At 35.3% G+C, this 18,429-nt stretch overlaps 1 protein-coding gene across 5 annotated transcripts in view; it reads left to right on the plus strand.

Moving 5' to 3' along the window:
- STAG1 (STAG1 cohesin complex component) overlaps positions 1-18,429 on the plus strand; it is a 415,977-nt gene that overhangs the window by 105,146 nt on the left and 292,402 nt on the right. For 4 of the 5 annotated variants that reach the window (XM_064587431.1, XM_045903718.3, XM_064587432.1 and 1 more), the window contains 2 exons: positions 7,436-7,547; positions 17,935-18,037. In XM_064587431.1, the coding sequence (XP_064443501.1) occupies positions 7,519-7,547; positions 17,935-18,037 (132 nt within the window). In that variant the 5' untranslated portion in view covers positions 7,436-7,518. Of the gene's footprint in view, positions 1-7,435; positions 7,548-17,934; positions 18,038-18,429 lie in introns of those variants that run through there. The other variant, XM_064587434.1, reaches the window with a different exon arrangement.

Consider the following 18,429-nt stretch of genomic DNA (forward strand, 5'->3'; position numbering starts at 1 on the left):
ATGTTTATTGCCATGTGTGTATCTTCTTCATTGAGGTATTGGTTCAGAAATTATGCCCATATTTTAATAGGTTGGTTGTTTTCTTATTGTTGGGGTTTAAGAATTCTTTGTATATTTTGAATGACACTTCAGAAGTTAGAAAGACAAAAATATTTTTGCAAATATTATTTCCCAGTTCTTGAGTTGTCTTCTCATTCTCATGATAGTGTCTTTTGCAGAGGAGAATTTTAAAATTCTCTTGAAGTCCAGTTTGTCAAAAAATTTTTTCATAGCTTTGCCTTTGGTGTTGTATCTAAAAAGTCCTCATCATACCCAAGGTCATCTAGATTTTCTCCTATGTTATTTTCTAAGGGTTTTATACTTTTGAGTTTACATTTAGGTCTTTTATCCATTTTGAGTTAACTTTGTGATGAATATAAGATCTGTGTTTAAGGGTTTTTGTTTTTTGTTTTTTGTTTTTTTGCATGTTGATGTCTCGTTCTATATGTTGAAAAGACTGTCTTTTATCCATAATATTATCTTTGCTCCTTTGTCAAAGGTCGATTGACTATTTGTGAGGGTCTATTTCAGGTCTCTCTATTCTGTCCTATTGATCTGTTTTGTTTTTTGGTACAGTCTTGATTACTATAGTTTTATAGTAAGTTGGGTAGTGTCATTCTTCCAACTTTGTTCTTCTCTCTTAACACTGTTGATTATTCTGGGTCTTTTTGCCTTCCCTATAAACTTTAACATCAGTTTGTGATATACACAAAATAATTTGCTGGGATTATTATTATTATTATTAATCCCATTTGATTGGGATTGTGTTGCATCTATAGATCAATTTGGGAAGGATTGATGTCTTGACAATATTGAGTCTTCTTATCTGGGAATGTGAAATAGGTATCTGTTTATTTAGTTCTTGGATTTTGTTCATCAGAGTTTTACAATTTTCCTTATATAGGTCTTGTGCATATTTTGTTGGATTTATACCTGTTTTCTCTTTTTTTAGTGCCAAGGTAAATGTCATTGTGTTAATTTCAAATTCCAGTGATTCATTGTTTGCTTATGTAAAAGGTATTTTATATATTAACCTTATATCCTGCATCCCTACTGTAATTGCTTATTAGTTCCAGGAGGATGGGTTTTTTTGGGGGGGCTGGGGGCCCTCTTCTTTCAGATTTTCTGCATAGACAGTTGTGTAATCTGTGTACAAGGAAAGTTTGATTTCTTCTTTCCCAGTCTGTATGCCTTTTATTTCCTTTTCTTGTCTTAATGCGTTTGCTTGGACTTGAGGATAGTGCTGAAAAGGAATGGTAAGAGGGAGTTGTTCTTGTTTTGTTCCTGTTCTTAGTGGGAAAGTTTCTAGTTTCTCACAGTTATGTAGGTTGTTAGCTGTAGGATTTTTATAGATGTTCTTTATCAAGTTGAAGAAGCTCGCCTCTATTTTACTTGCTGAGAGTTTTTATTAAAATCACAGATGTGTGTTGGATTTTGTGAAAATGCTTTCTTTTCATTTATTGATACCACCATGTGATTTTTCTTCTTTGCCTCTTGATGTGTGATAGGTTACATTGTTTGATTTTCATATGTTAGTAGTTGTGCATACCTAGGGTAAATCCTGTTTAGTTGTGGTGTACAGTTCTTTTAATACATTTAAAATTCTTGATTGGCTAATATTTTGCTGAGGATTTTTACATCTTTGTGAGAGATACTGCTCTGCAATTTTCTTGTAATGTCTTTGTTTGGTTTTGGTATTAGGATAATATCCTCGTAGAATGAATTAGGAAGTATTTCCTCCACTTACATCTTCTGGTAGATATTGTACAGAATTTGTGTAACTTCTTCCCTAAATGTTTGGTAGAATTCATTAGTGAACCCATCTGGGTCTGGTGTTTTTTTGTCTTGGAAGGCTATTATTAATTCGGTTTCTTAAATAAAATAGGACTATTCAGATTTTTTGCAGGTAGTGTCTTTCAGGGAATTCGTCTGTTTCATCTAAGTTAATAAAATTTGTGGGAATAGGGGCGCCTGGGTGGCTCAGATGGTTAAGTGTCTGCCTTCGGCTCAGGTCGTGATCCCAGGGTCCTGGGATCGAGTCCCACATCGGGCTCCCGGCTCGGCGGGGAGCCTGCTTCTCCCTCTGACCCTTGCCCCTCTCATGCTGTTTCTCTCTCGCTCTCTAAAAAATAAATAAAATCTTTAAAAAAAAAAATTTGTGGGAATAGTTCACAGCATACCTTTTTTTTAATGTCATGGGATTCTGTAATGGTATTTCTTCTTTGATTTCTCATTTTAGTAATTTGTATCTTGTCTCCTTTTTTTCCTTAATTAGCTTGCCTACAGGTTAATGATTTTTTTTTTATCTTTTTCAAAAAAATTTTGGTTTCAGTTATTTTCATTGTTGATTTACTGTTTTCAACTTCTTTGATTTCTGCCCTAATTGTTATTTTTCTTCTGCTTGCTTTTGCTCTTTTTCTAATTTCCTAAGACGAAAGCTTATTCAATGATTGATTTTAGATTTTTTCTTTTCTATTGTATGCATTCAATGCTATAAATTTTTCTCTAAGCACTGCTTTTGCTGCACCTGTAAATTTTATTAAGTTGTATTTTAATATTCATTTAGCTCAAAATATTTTAAAATTTCTAGTGAAATTTCTTTGACTTGTGTTGTTTGATCTCCAAGTGTTTTGGGATTATTCAGCTTTCTTTCTGGTTATGATTTCTAATTTCATTGTAGTGTGAAGCATACACTGTATGATTTTTATTCTTTCAAATTTGTTAATGGCTCATAATATGGTCTGTCTGATCAGTGCTCTAAGTGAAGTTGAGAAGAATGTGAATTCTGCTGTTAATAGATGAAGTAGTCTATAGATAGTGTCAATTATACCCAGTTGATTGGTGAAGTTACTGAGTTTACCTATGTCCTTAACTGATCTTCTGCCTGATACTTCCTAGTTTTGCCATTAAAAAAAAAAATCTCTTAGAATTTTTACAAAATGAGAGAAACAGCTCTCTTGCACTTTATTTTGAGAGAGAGAACTGATTGGAGAAATGGAAGAAGAAGTAATCAGGTCAGTGTAGAGAACAAAATTCCTCATCATGGGAAATGTATTTGATATTAGAAAAACTTCCAGAGAGAGGTGGGGGTGGGGGAAAGAGGAAGGGATGTTCTTTTATGTAGAGTATCTTCAAAACCAGGCTAACTCTGAAAAAATGGGGAATTTTCATTCTTGAAAATAAAAATTAACACAATGCCTAGCGTGTAGGCAGTATTCAGTAGATACTTATTTAATTAATGTTGGCATTCTGAATATTAAGAAAAAAAGGAAATCTAAGTGGTTACAGAGCAATACCAGTTTAAGGAAGATGACCTATAAAAACAGAATAGATTCATATGTGGCCAAGGAGGATTTATAAAATTGAGAGAACATAGGAATAATGTTAGGATGGCTTCTGAAAAATACTAAGGATAAATAAGGCTTTTAAAGCTATGATTAGAACAAAATAGTTAGATTAAGAGTTGGCATAATGTTAAGGGAAAGAGTGGAACTCATCATTTATTTATATCTTCTCCACTGAGGGAAATATTTCTAAAGCTGTACAGAGTACACAGGCAAAATGTACAGATTTTTAAGACAAAGTTGGATGTGCTCAGTAAAATAAGACACTCAGTGAGAAAAGTGAGTAGAGAATAAGAATGCACCAGATTATTTTTCTTAAGTAAAATATCCATGAATTGAAAGTTTCAAAATCTTGTAAGTGTCCCCAAATCATCATTAGACATCTTGGTATATGGTCTAAAAGCCTGGTGTGGACTTTGTTTTCAAAGCAAGGTGGTTACAGGCTAGAGCAGAAAAGGTGTACTGATGTGTTCTACCTTTAAAGGTGTATTGGTATAAAGCTAAAACTGTAATACTTTAAATAGTGTAAAGATATAGTGAGTATATTTTTATACTTAACTAATTCAACATATACTGGTAAGAGGAGTGTATATTGGCACGGTATTTTTAGGGAGAAATTTGGCAGTAAAAATTGTATGAATGTTTTATAAATGTTCATCACAAGGAATGTGTCCTACAGATATGTTTGTGTAGTTGAGGAAGGATAGATGAGAGCATTGTATACAGTAGTAAAAAATTAGAGACATGCTAAATTTTCACTAAGGAATGGTTTAAATACTTTTTAAAAATACTTTTAAATGATCACTTTAAAGCATATACGTATTAAAAAGCAATAAATGAAACAAATGAGGTAGAATGTCCACAGTGCTTTCCTGAGTGAAAAATACAAGTTGCATGGGAATATGTAAACCATTCCATCTTTGTGTTTCTTATATAAAGTTTTGTAAGCTTGTATGTTTATAAGAATTAGGTAATATGAATCTTCTGACTTTGTTTTTTCCAGATTGTTTTGGTTCTTATAGTTCATTTTCCTTTTCCTATTTATTTGAGAATTATTCCAGTAATTTCTACAAAAAATTCTGGTTGGATTTCAAAGAAAAGTGTTAATTTGCATGCAACATTTACGCCCAGTTTTTACTATGCTGTCTCTTTTTAGTCAGTCCTCTTCTCACTCCAACCTCTAACAACTACTGATCTGTTTTTTGTCTTTGTACTTTTCCATAATATCTCATAAATGGAATTATATAGTATGTATATAGTCTATGCACTTGAGATTCATCAATTTTGTGGCATGTATCAATCAGTAGCAGCCTTCCTTTTAATTGTTTGAAAGTATTTAATTGTGTGCATGTACCAGTCATTTGCTTTAGGCCATTTTGGGGGATGTTTCCTGTTTTTGGGAATTATGAATAAAGCTGCTTATAAACATTTGAATATATGTTTTTGTATGAATGTAAGCTTTCTTTTCACTTGGACGAATACCTAGGAGAGACATTGCTCAGTCATGGTTAATGTATATATAACTTTTTAAGGAACTGCCAACCCTTTTTTGAAAGTATATGCTATTTTTCATTCCCTTTAGCCATATGTGAAATTTCCTGTTGTTCTGTCTCCTCACCAACACTTGAAATGGTCTTTTTAATTTTAGTCATTCTAAACTCACACACAACCCCAAGATCACAACTTGAGCTGAAAGGAAGAGTTGGAGGCTTTAATCGACTCTGCCACTGAGTGCCCCTCCTTTGCTTTCTTTTTTACTCTCTTGATAGTGTCCTTGGATGCACAGAAGTTTCTGATTTTTTTTTAACATTTATTTGAGAGAGAGAGCACAAGTGCGCTTGCAAGCGGGGGAGGGGCAGAGAGAGAATCCCAGGTAGGCTCCCCACTGAGTGCGGAACCTACTGGGGGCTTGATCCCATGACCCATGAGATCAGGACCTGGACCGAAACCAAGAGCCGGACGCTCAACTGACTGAGCCACCCAGGTGCCCCCACAAGTTTCTGATTTTGATGAAGTCCATCTTATCTATTTTTTCTTTTGCTGCCTATGCTTTTGGTGTCATATGTAAGAAATTAATGCCACGTAGAGTGTCATGAAGCTTTTGCTCTATGTTTTCTGGAAAAGAGTTTAATAGTTTTAGCTCTTACATTTAGGTGTTTGATCTGTTTTGAGTTAATTTTTATATATGGTGTATGGTCATGGTACAGCTCCATTATTTTGTGTGTGAATGTCTACTCTTCCTAGTATCATTTGTTGAAAAGACTGTCCTTTCCATGTTGCATGGTCTTGGCATCCTTGTGAAGATTCATTTGACAGTATATGTGAGGGTTTATTTCTGGGATCTTTTCCATTGTTCTTTGTTTGACTTAATGCCAGAAACATAGTCTTGATTATTGTCACTTTGTGGTAAGTTTTGAAATCAGGAAGTATGAGACCTCCAACTTTGGTCTTCTTTTTCAATATTGTTTTGGCTTTTAAGAGTCTCTTGAGATTCCAAACAAATTTTGGATGGAATTTTCTATTTCTGCAGAAATGTAATTGGGATATTGATAGCAATTGCATTGTATCTGTACATTGTTTTGGATAGTGTTGACCTCTTAACAATAAGTTTTCCTATTCATGAACAGTGGATGTCTTTCCATTTATTGGTGTCTTCTTTCATTTCTTTCAGCAGTGTTTTGTAGTTTTCAGTGTACAGGTCTTTCACCCTGGTTGTTTATTTTTTACTACTATGTTTTTAAACTTTTTTTTTTTAAGATTATTTATTTAGTTGAGAGAGAATGAGAGACAGAGCAGGGGAAGGGACAGAAGGAGAGGGATAAGCAGACTCCTCGCTGAGCAGGGAGCCCGATGCGGGACTTGATCCCGGGACCCTGAGATCATGACCTGAGCTCAAGGCAGACATTTAACCAACTAAACCACCCAGGTGCCCTGGTTGTTTATTTTTAATTGTTTTATTCTTTCTGATAGTATTACAAGTGGAAAATTTTCCTTTATTTCCTTTTTGATTTGTTCATTTATAGTATACAAAAACACAACCAAACTTTTTGTATTACTTTTTGTATCCTGCACCACTGATACATTTATTAGTTCTAATAAACACAATCGATTTTTGTATGTTATTTGCACCCTGCAACTTTTCTTTACTAGTATTTTGTTGCTGTTGATTCTCTGAGATTTTCTGTATATAAACTATTATGCCATCTGTGAATGGAGATAACTTAATTCTTTTCTGTTTGGATGTAATTCGTAACTCTTTCTTGCCTAATTGTCTCTTGTCTTTTGCTAGAACATACAGTGATCATTTTCAAGGTGTGGTGAAAATGGACATTATTGTTTTCTTCCTGATTTTGGGGGGGGGGGGAGCTTTTATTTTAGTCTTTCACCATTGATGAAGCTACCTATGTATTCTTCATAAGGGCCCTTTATCATATTAAGAAAGTTCCCTTTTTAGTTTTTAAAATGTTTTTATTATGAAAGAGTATTTGGCTTTTTGGTTTCCCTTGAGATTTTGCCAGATGCTTTCTGTTGTAAATTGAGATGGTCATGTAGTTCATTTTCCTTTCTTTCTATTAATGTATTAAATTGACCAGTGTTTTTAAGTTGAACCACTCTTGCATTCCAGGAATAAATCCCACTTGCCCATGGCATATATTACATTCGGTATGTAGTTGGATTCTGTTTGCTAGGTTTTTGTTTTTGTTTTTAGGATTTTTACATCAGTATCATCTGTTCAGATTTTCTATTTTTCTTGAGCCAGTTTTGGCAATTTGTGTGTTTCTAGGAATTTGTTCATTTAACAATGGGTTATGTAATTTATTGGCATACAGGTGTCCATTCTAATAATCGTTTTATTTCTGTAAGGTGGATAGCAATATTCCCACTTTCATTTGTGAGGTGATGGATATGTTAATTAATTTGATGGGGAGAAGTCCTTCACAATGTATACATGTATCAAATCATCACATACACTTTAAATATTGCACAACTTTGTCAATTATACTTTAGTAAAGCTGGAAATAAAATAATTGTCTTTTTTTTTTAATTAACAGGATTGACTTTGAGGTTATTTAAAAGGTTTTGAGTTGTACAGCACTTGATTCTTTTGCTGCATTGTGGAAAGACCTCTTCAGCAATGATTACTTCAGAGCTACCAGTGTTACAGTAAGTATTACAGTTTTCTTATTTTTTTTTAAATGACATTTTTGTATATGAAATGCATAGGTTTTCTGATAGTTGAGCACAATGTCTGAAATCAAACAACTGTTAGATTGTATAATTACTATATCTGTGCATGGCCCTTGCTATCATAATATCAATATTTTTGTGGTATTGAGTGAAGATGTTATTCTCCTTATCAGGGGTCAGCACGCTGTGACCCATAGACCAAATCTGGCATGCTGCTTGTTTTTTATAAATAACGTGTTATTGGTACAGAGCCATTTTTATTCTTTTACAAATTGTTTGACTGCTTTTGTGCTACAAGTTGTTATAGAGAATGAATTGCCTGCAAAGTGTAAATATTTTGTTGGGCCATTTACAGAAGTTTATAAACTCCTATCCTATATCATACTGTTTCTCCAACACATACCCTCCCACTTCCCCCACCTTCTTTTCCTGAGATTGTGATTGTTGGACCATTCTGGTTCCATTAGCATTTCTGGTAGCATCTCATTAGATTTGTTGGAGTTGTAGGACGGATCTAGAATTGGGTCTTATTTTGTATTCTTTGGGAAATACAATCAGTGTAGTAGCAGATACTTTCCCTTTTGTAGGTTTCATCAAGATGCAAATTAGGAATCTGCATACTGTGATCCTGTATGAGAACAGTGGTTTAGATATAATGAAAGTGATCAACAGTTTATGGAATTATTTATATTTTTATTGCCCCAGTTCATTTATATACCTCTTTCCCAAGAGATTGCAGGCACCTTTTAATTAGTTTCCTGGCCTTGTGTTTTTCCTTCTGTCTGAATTTCTTGACCTGTTTGAAAAACTATCAATACCTATCCTCCTTCCCCCCCCCCAAATATAGAAGATAAAATGTAAGCCCTTTCTAATTAGTTAACTCATGTATCTTAATACTTTTTAATTTAAAGAATTTTGGAGGTCTTCATGTAATATTTTCTTCCTTCCTTCCTTCCTTCCTTCCTTTCTTTTTCTTTCTTTCTTTCTTTCTTTCTTTCTTTCTTTCTTTCTTTCTTTCTTTCTTTCTTTCTTTTTTCTTTCTTTCTTTCTTTCTTTCTTTCTTTCTTTCTTTCTTTCTTTCTTTCTTTCTTTCTTTCTTTCTTTCCTTTCTCTCTTTCTTTCTTTCTTTCTCTCTTTCTCTCTCTCTCTCTCTCTCTCTCTCTCTTTCTCTCTTTCTCTCTCTCTCTCTCTTTCTCTCTCTCTCTCTCTCTTTCTCTCTTTCTCTCTCTCTTTCTCTCCTGCCAGCAGTCCTGCTCTTACCTGGCAAGCTCAGTAATCCTATAGGTCTTAGCTGATGTGTCATGCCTCCAGCACAACTTTTCTTTTCCCTTAAAGTTGGGGTAGGTTTCCTCCTGTGGTCCTGTAATGTTCTTTGCTTTTCTTCTAGCACCATACTTAACATAATGTTTTATAACCCTTGTTTCTGCCTAAACTGCACTTTTTTGTCTTATACTATTAGGTATTAGATTAGGCCCATTAGAAATATCTTTGATTAAATATGGAACAGAGGTTGTATTTAAATACATGTTGTATTTAAAGAGAAGTTGTATCGACACAATAGTATTTAACATCATTTTTTGGTAACTGAATTTTTTTCATTAAAATGTAAACCTGTATTATTATGGGTAGTAGATAGTGGTGATCTGTTAGGTGGGTAAATGAACTTTGCTTTCCTTCTGTCAGTGGGAGATTTTACTCTCGGTCATTTGAGATCTAAGGAACATTTATTGGGGGCATACATTTCTCTCAGGATTTTGACATATATTTTAGCAGCATATGTTACCTTCTTTAATCCAGCCAGCCAGCAATACCATGTCTGCATTGTAATGAAAGGAAATACATTTTTCAGTATTTGTAAACTTCAGGTTCCGTCATTTGTAAAGTGAAGACAGTATATGAGAAATTGATCTCAGTGCACCTGGGTGGCTCAGGCGGTTGAGTGTCTGACTCTTGATCTCAGTTCTTGATCTCAGGGTTGTGAGTCCTAGCCCTGTGTTGGGCTCTGTGCTGGGCGTGGAGCCTACTTCAAAAAAAGAGGGAGAAAAGAAATTGATTCTCTACAGTCTCCTCAAAAACAAAAATATTTTGACCCATCAGTTCTTAATGTTTAATTCAGTAGTGATTATTATAAGTAGACACAAGAAAGGTAATTCCAGTGAGTGACCTTTTTTTTTTTTTTTAATTTTTTTGTGACCTTGTTATTTCTTTCTTTCTTTCTTTTTTTTTTTTTTTAAGATTTTTATTTATTTATTGAGGGAGAGAGAGAATGACAGAGAGCATGAGAGGGAGGAGGGTCAGAGGGAGAAGCAGACTCCCTGCTGAGCAGGGAGCCCGATGCGGGACTCGATCCTGGGACTCCAGGATCATGACCTGAGCTGAAGGCAGTCGCTTAACCAACTGAGCCACCCAGGCACCCGACCTTGTTATTTCTTAGCTTACTTAGATATTATTATCACTGATGAATTTGTCACCTTAATGATGTTTACTATTAGGCACTGTAAAATATCATCAGTTACCACATATTTTTATATTCTGCTAACATAGTACAGTATCTGAAGGTATGTTAGGTTCTGGGGCGAAAGAGCATGTAGTAGAGATTCATTCAGTCCGTGTTGTCATGAAGCTTATATAAATAGGTATTAATGAAATAATCACAAATATATAGATCTGCCATTATGGGTGCTAGGAAGGTACATTAGAGAATTTTGTGAGAATTTTACCACATGCCTTGATTTAGTCTACTTTTCTATGGACAAGACAGTTGAGCTTAACTCTGAAGCAGAGGAAAGGTTTGGAAAGAAGAAGAGATAGCGTATTAATTTCAGGTTGAAGGAATGGCATGTACAGAGACCCTGAGTTAAAAGGAATCATGGTATGTTTGAGAGACTGAAATAAAGCTGTTCTTCCTCTTTTTTCTTTTTTCAGGGTTGGGGATGGAGAGTGACATGAGATTAAGGCTTGTGAGTAGAGTGGGGCTGTATCATACAGGGACCTGCCTAAATGATATTAGGAATTTTGAGTTTTTCTTTGTAGGGACAGGAAGAAGTCACTTTAGGATTTTAAGAATGGAAGAGATGCATGGGAGAGATTTAGAAAATCACTCTCAGAGTAGTATAGTGATTATTTGGGAGGGGCACCAGTAGAAGCAAGGAGACCTATTAGGAGGAGGATATTGCAGTATGCAAGCCAGTTATGTTGACAACTTGAACTGGAGTGATTACAGTGCAAATGGAGAGAGATAGAATTTAGAGAGTTTTAGGGAATAAAAATTCATTCTTACAAGATTTGATCTTGTTCTTCCATTTTCTTAACTTCTGTCTAGTAGTATTGTAAATGTGAACATCAGCCATTGGTAGGGTTTTTGTAGTTTTTTTGCAGCAGTTGGTCAAAGTTTGAATTTTTGATCAAGCATTCTGTGTCTGTTCTAGAGAGAAATTTGTTACTATGTAATAAGAGTTACTGTATAAGGACAATTATTTTAGCTCTTTAATAGTTTAAAGCTAGAGATAATCTAAGTGCTCACTGATAGGGAAGTAATTAAATAAATTTCATATGTATGATGAAGAGTACTATTCCAGAATTCTTTGTACTTGTATGGAAGATTCCTATTAATTAAAAATTTTAAAACTGAAATATAGTTAGAAGAAGAAAGTAAAACAAATAAGCAAATAAATCATATTTTGATATATATTTTTATGTGTAAAAATATAAATAATTATGGCAGGGTAGTGGTCAAACTGTTATTCTTCAGATTGGGATTCAGAGTTAGGGAGGGTGTGATAATATGAAACTCTTCCTTGTATTCTTATATCCTCTCTATTGCTTGAAGTAAAAAAGATTATATATGTATTCTTGTATATTCTAATAAACACACATACACACATGTACTAATTGTAATGTATTAGTAATTTGTTGGTAATAGCCATCACCTTTTAAACTGGCTGCAGTTGGCAGAATTAGAAAATAAATTGTACCTTTCTCTTTTATCAGTAAAGTGTAGTGCTCAAGGATAAATTATTTTCATGAATGGGTTACATATTATATGCTAAAACAAACATGTTCCTATAGTTGCTTTCTGACTTAAAGCATCAAAAGCACTAGTAGATTCTGTCCACACAAGAGAAAAAGAAAACATAATATTTGCAGTCTAGTATCCTGACATGGAGATAGAGAATTCAGGTTTACCTTGAAATCTAAGTGGACTGTGCCACTTACTAGGTATGTGACTATGGACAAGATTATCATATTTTCAGATCTTTCATTTGTTTGTATTGATATAATATCTTTTCTTATGAGGTTTTTGTGCATGTTTATTGTAGATAATGTATATAAATAGCACACAGTATATGTAAACATAATCTGTTTGGTCTAAATTGAGGAAAAATGCAGTATGATTTATTATTCTTTAGTGGAGATGAATAAGATGAACTAGATCAGGAATTGACTACTACTAGTGGCTCAGATTCCTGCTTTTCTGAATATTATTGGACTGCAGACATGTCCATTCACTTACATATTATATATGGCTGCATTCAGGCTATGATGGTAGAGTTGAATAGTAGACAGACTTGAAGACCCCCAAGCCTAATATATTTACTGTGTAGCCCTGGACTAGATCAATATTATTTATAATTTTAATTTTATTTTTTAAAAAGTTTTATAAAAACTTTCATTCCAGTATAATGAATATACATTGTTATAGTAGTTTCAGGGTAAAATATAGTGATTCAGTGCTTTGTGAATCCCTTGACTGATTTTTATAGACATACTTATTTTTACTGCTTCCTACTTTTATTACTCTTGCTTTATGGTATTTCCTTTCCAGTCAAAAAGTCCCCTTTAACATTTCTTGTAAGGCTGGTGTAGTTGTCATGAACTACTTTAACTTTTGTGTGTCTAGGAAACTCTTTATTTCTCCTTGTATTCTGAATGATAGCCTTGCTGGATCGAGTATTCTTGATTACAGGTCTTTTCCCTTCAGCACTTCCTTTCAATGGCACAGTATATTGTGCCACTCTCTTTTGGTCTGCAAAGTTTCTGATGAAAAATCAGCCGATTGCCTGATGGGGTTTTCCTTGTATGTAATTGTTTCCTTTTCTCTTGCTGCTTTTAAAATGCTCTCTTTATCACTACTTTTTACCAGTTTAATTACTATGTGTCTTGGTGGGCACCTCCTTGGGTTGATTTTTTGGGGAACCCTCTGTACCTCCTGGATGTGGATTTTTGTTTCCTTCCCCATGTTCAGGAATCTTTCGCTATTACTTTTTCAGATAAATTTTATTCCCCCTTTTCTCTCCTTTCTTTTTCTGGGATCCCTATAATGCAAATGTTATGCTTATTGGTATCACTGAGTTCCTTATGTCTTTTTTTTTTTTAAAGATTTTATTTATTTATTTGTCAGAGAGTGAGAGTGCATAAGCAGGGGGAGTGGCAGGCAGAGGGAGAAGCAGGCTCCCTGCTGAGCAAGGAGCCTGATGCTGGACTCTATCCCAGGACCTCAGGATCATGACCTGAGCCGAAGGCAGATGCTTAACCAACTGAGCCATCCAGGCATCGTGCTTGAGTCTGTTTCCATTTATTATTATTATTTTCTCTCTCCTGTTCAGCTTCATTGCTTTTCATTAGTCTGTCCTCCAGTTTGCTGATACATTTGCTTCCTCTAGTCTACTGTTTATTCCCTCTAGTGTATTTTTAATTTCAATTATTGAGTTCTTCATCTCTGATTGGTTCTTTTTTATATTTTCTATCTCTTTGTTAAGGCTCTCTTTGAGGTCCTCTACTCCTTTTTCAAATCCAGTGAGTATCTTTATGACTGTTACTTTAAATCTTCTCTTCAGGCATATTACCTCCATTTCATTTTAGGTCTCTAGCTGTGATTTTGTCCTGTTCTTTTATTTGGGACATATTCCCCTGTCTCCTCATTTTTTTCTAACTCTCTGTGTCTTATGTTTTGTCTCTGTGTTTTAGGAAAGTCAGCTACATCTCCTCCTATTGAGTTCCCTACAGTGCAGTGTCCCCTGTTCACCCAAACCTTTGGTTTCAGGGGTGTCTCCTGTGAGTGTTTTATGCAGCTTGCTTTTGTGGCTGAGCTGCATTTGCCTTCAGTCTGGTCCTCTGTAATGGCTCTTTCTGCCTGTTGTGGGCAGGGTTTGGTTCTTTGTTATTAGTGTGCCTGTCTGGGTGGTCTTGGGATTTAGTTAGGTCAGGACAGGCATTTGCCAGAGCTGCAGTAGCACCAAACTGCAGGGTACTCTCCCTGTGTTGACCCATGAGAAACTTTCATTGGTGGGGAGTGCCTGCGTCAGACCAGCTGTCTGCCTCCAGCCCATTGCCTGGACTGCAGTCAAACTGGTATGTTGATTTTCTTCCCCTTTACCCAGGGCAGGAGTCATGTTAGTCCCTGTTGGGACTGCTTGCACATTTCCCTACTTGTGGCACAGCTTTGGATAGACTCCTGTAGAGGCAGGGCTGGAGGGGGTGGGTCCATAGGAAAGCATGAGAGTGAGAGAGCTGTTTTAGCAAGCTAGATGGAGAGTGTGTTTGTACTGGGTCTGTATGTGTCCATGTATGTAGGCTGAGTGATGGGGAGGGAAATGGCACCTGCCAGCTCTTTTGTTCTTGGAGAAGTTTCCCAAAGATCCCTACCCCTCCAGCATATGTTCTGAGGTTAGTAAACAAATCTCCCTTCCGTAACCCAAGTCGTTTTTCAGACTGCTGCTTCTGTTCTGTATCTCCTTGGGGCTGTTTGTTATGCTATTTCATGCCTTTTTTTTTTTTTTTTTTTAAAGGACAGGGATTCTGTTTTGTATTGCCCTCTAGCTCTCCCAGAGGCAGCCTGCTGATTTTTTTTAAAGTTCTTGGTGTTAAGCCCCAGTAATTGTAAGAACTTGCAAAGTTAAGCCCCTCTGGTTTTTAAAGCCAAATGTTATGGTGATTAGTCTTCCTAGTGGGGGTCCTCCATGCATGGGGTGCCTGGTGTGCCTGGTGTGGTGTCTGTTCTACTCTCCTGTCTGTGCCTTTGGCTTTTCCTGCCCTCTCAAGGACAGTCCTGTGGGTCTGTTTGGCTCCCAACAAGTCTTTGTCCTTCCTCCCCTCTTTGATGTGGCCTCTTCTCTGCATTTACCTGTGGGGAGTCTGTTGGTGACAGTCTTTTGGTTGTTTTCGGGGTTATATAATCTTGATGTTGGTGTTATCTAGTGTATCTGTGGGTTGATGTGAGCCTAGGATCCTCCTACTGTGCCATCTTCCTCGGAAATCTCAATCTTTTTTCTGTTTACGGTTTTAAATACCAGATAACCTTTGAAGATTTGCAAGTAAGGAAATAATTGTGATAAGAATGTTACTGGCAATATGTCATATAGAATGCCTTGCATGAGGGAAATAGAAATAGATAAATTGAGATTAATTCAGGGAGTGGTGATTATGGTACTCATCATGGAAAGAATTGGAGAATTATTATATGGAGGGTAACTTGGGAGCACTTGTTAGCTAATGGCACAAGAGGAAGATTGATATGATTCTAGGAATATGAGTAAGACAGGATAACGGTGACCATAATAAATTTGCATAACAACTTAAAGTACACTCATGCATTAACTAAATAAATCAGTTAATTATATTGCCATGAGCAGAGAGCTAGAAATAAGTCAGTGTTGGACTTAATTTTTATATGTGGTATTTGGTGAATTTGATGTGGCATTCAAAGAAGCATGTTACATGTGACTTAAAAATCTCGAATTATAGATGATCCAGGTCTATTTAAAAAATTTTTTTAAATTTAAATTCAATTTAATTAACCTAGTGTATTATTAGTTTCAAGGGTAGAGTTTGTGATTCATCAGTTGCATATAATACCCAGTGCTCATTACATCATGCACCCTCCTTAATGCCCATCACCCACTTACCCCATCCTACCACCCACTTCCCCTCCAGGAACCCCAGTTTGTTTCCTGGAGTTAAGAGTCTCTTATGGTTTGCCTTCCTCTCTGTTTTTATCTTATTTTTCCTTCCCTTCTCCTATGATCCTCTGTTGTGTTTCTTAAATTTCACATATGAGTGAAATCATATAGTATTTGTCTTTCCCTCACTGACTAATTATTTCGCTTAGCATAATACCCTCTAGTTCCATCCATGTCGTTGCAAATATAAGATTTCATTGTATATATATATGTACCATATCTTCTTTATCCATTCATCTGTCAGTGGACATTGGGGCTCTTTCCAAACTTTGGCTATTGTGGACATTGCTGCTGTAAACATTGGGGTGCGTGTGCCCCTTCAAATCACTAGTTTTGTATCCTTCTCGTAAATACCTAGTAGCGCAATTGCTGGGTCATAGGGTAGTTCTATTTTTAACTTTTTTGAGGAACCTCCATACTGTTTTCCAGAGTGGCTGTACTAGTTTGCATTCACATCAACAGTGTAAGAGGGTTCCCATTTCTCTGCATCCTCTCCAACATCTCTTGTTTCCTAAGTTGTTAATTTTAGCCATTCTGATTGGTGTGGGGTGGTATCTCAATGTGGTTTTGATTTGAATTTTCCTGATGGCTAATGATGACGAACATATTTTCATGTGTCTGTTAGCCATTTATATGTCTTCTTTGGAGAAATGGGCGATCAGGTCTGTTGATAATGTATTGAAGTGAAAGAAGTTATACATCAACTGGATGAGATCTCCCAGAGACTGGTAAAAAGGGAACAGTAGCTGACACTAAAGAATTGAGCTTTATGCAATTGACACAAAGAGGAAATGATAGTGAGAGCATTCATTGAAGCAGATGGAGAAATAATAGATTGTGTGTTGGACTCCCCTTTGCTGTATTCCCTTTGTTGTATTTGCAGTTTTATGCATATCCTTTATACTGTTAGTAACATAAAATTTAGTGAAGAAGTTGTTGTTCGTACTATCTGTATCTTTTCAGTGGTGTGCTAGAGCCAGCCTGTACTGTCCTGGAGAGCTGAATATTAAATTTCCAGGAATTTTGTGACCCAGTTAAATTAACATTGTCATTATAAAAATATAATAAAATATACTAATTTTATGTACTTAAAATTAAATCATATTAAAAATAAAAGTAACAAATCCTCAAAACTCACCACTTTCTATTTATTTTATGTGTTATTGTTTTCTACATTTTTGAATTTTTTATTTACACCTATTCTATTTATATGGTAGAAATACTTTTTAGTGGTGCACTACTACTGTTCATTACTTCTCAAGTCTGTTGATATCACTTTGGCAGTTTGAAATTGTGGTAGGAATATTTACATTATGAAAAGCAGTAAACACTACAGATCAGGGCTCAATTTATTGTTTTGTCATTTGTCTCTAGACCTAAAGTGATGAAGTTATTGTTAATAATGCAGATTAAATTTAAAGGTATATCAGGTTTATAGCTATTATAATATAATATATAATATACTTCCTCTGATAGTGAGGAATGTCCTTCTAGTATTTGAGAACTGTTACTGATTCAGTAAGAAGTTGCCCACACCACTGGCCAATGAGTGAAGTTCTAACAAATGTCTTTGTCATTTCACTTGTATCCTATTCATTAAGTGAATAAAATTATCAGTGATCTTTCATTTCAAAACTGTGTTTGTTCATCACTTGCAACAGAAGGTTAGGTAGGGACACAAGAATGGCAAAATTATCATTTTATGTGAACTGATTAGTTGTATGGAATTTACAATAAGAATATCGTGTATTTTTGGGCGCCTGGGTGGCTCAGTTGGTTAAGTGACTGCCTTCGGCTCAGGTCGTGATCCTGGAGTCCCGGGATCGAGTCCCACATTGGGCTCCCTGCTCAGCGGGGGGGTCTGCTTCTCCCTCTGACCCTCTTCCCTCTTGTGCTCTCTGTCTCTCATTCTCTCTCTCTCAAATAAATAAATAAAATCTTAAAAAAACAAAGAATATCGTGTATTTTTTTATTGTCAGTAAATTGTTAAATATCTGTTATAACATTTTTAATCATATTTTTTTTGAAGAGCCAGTTTTTAAACTTTTACTAGCACACTGTTGACTTTCATGATTTTTAAAAAATGAATACAATTCCTAAGACTTAAATTTTTGTATTGATGAATTCATCTTTTACAACTGAATTTTCATTTATATTTTGTATAGCAGCTGCCATTTCCACAATCATTTCCTTCTTGTTTATCTATCATTTGGGGATTCATGTCACTTAGTGTTATGTGATACAGTCAGGAAGGATAATTCAGTTTCCTAAAGATTTTTTCTGGAAGTGGAAGAAAAAACACTTCTTATCAGCCATATTCCAGGAGGTAAGGAAAGTAGTGGAACAGAACTGCATTGTATATATGAATTAATTTGTTCGCTAAAATAATATATCACATTTTCTAGGGACTCAACTAATGAAACTACTGCCCATTCTGATGCTGGCAGCGAACTTGAAGAGACAGAGATCAAAGGAAAAAGAAAAAGGGGTCGTCCTGGTCGGCCTCCAGTATGTATTATACTTGTCTTTGTTCTTGTAATGGTTACTGAGTAAAGGGGCTTGATATAAGCTGTTTGTTAATTCTCGTTCTGTTAATACTTTTTAAAAATTTTGGTGGCATATTAGAGATTCTTGGAAACTTTGCTTCATGAATTGGATTGACAGTGATCAGAAAAGGAATTTGATTTTAGTATGTTTTCTGCTCTCCATGCTTCACTTATAAATAAATTATGATCCATATAAAGACATGGAGAAGATGATTGGTATGAAATCAGATGTAGTTAGTTATGACTTCCCTGCGTTTTAGATGCAACTCTGATTTCTTGTGAACTCTTAAGTGTGCATTTTGGTAGTGTTCAGTTTGGGATTTTGGCCCAGTGTCAATATATTCTCACTGATAC

Source organism: Mirounga angustirostris, unplaced genomic scaffold, assembly GCF_029215605.1.
Source record: "Mirounga angustirostris isolate CCGP_5_RB_7025 unplaced genomic scaffold, mMirAng1.0.hap1 SCAF_1, whole genome shotgun sequence".
NCBI lineage: Eukaryota > Metazoa > Chordata > Mammalia > Carnivora > Phocidae > Mirounga > Mirounga angustirostris.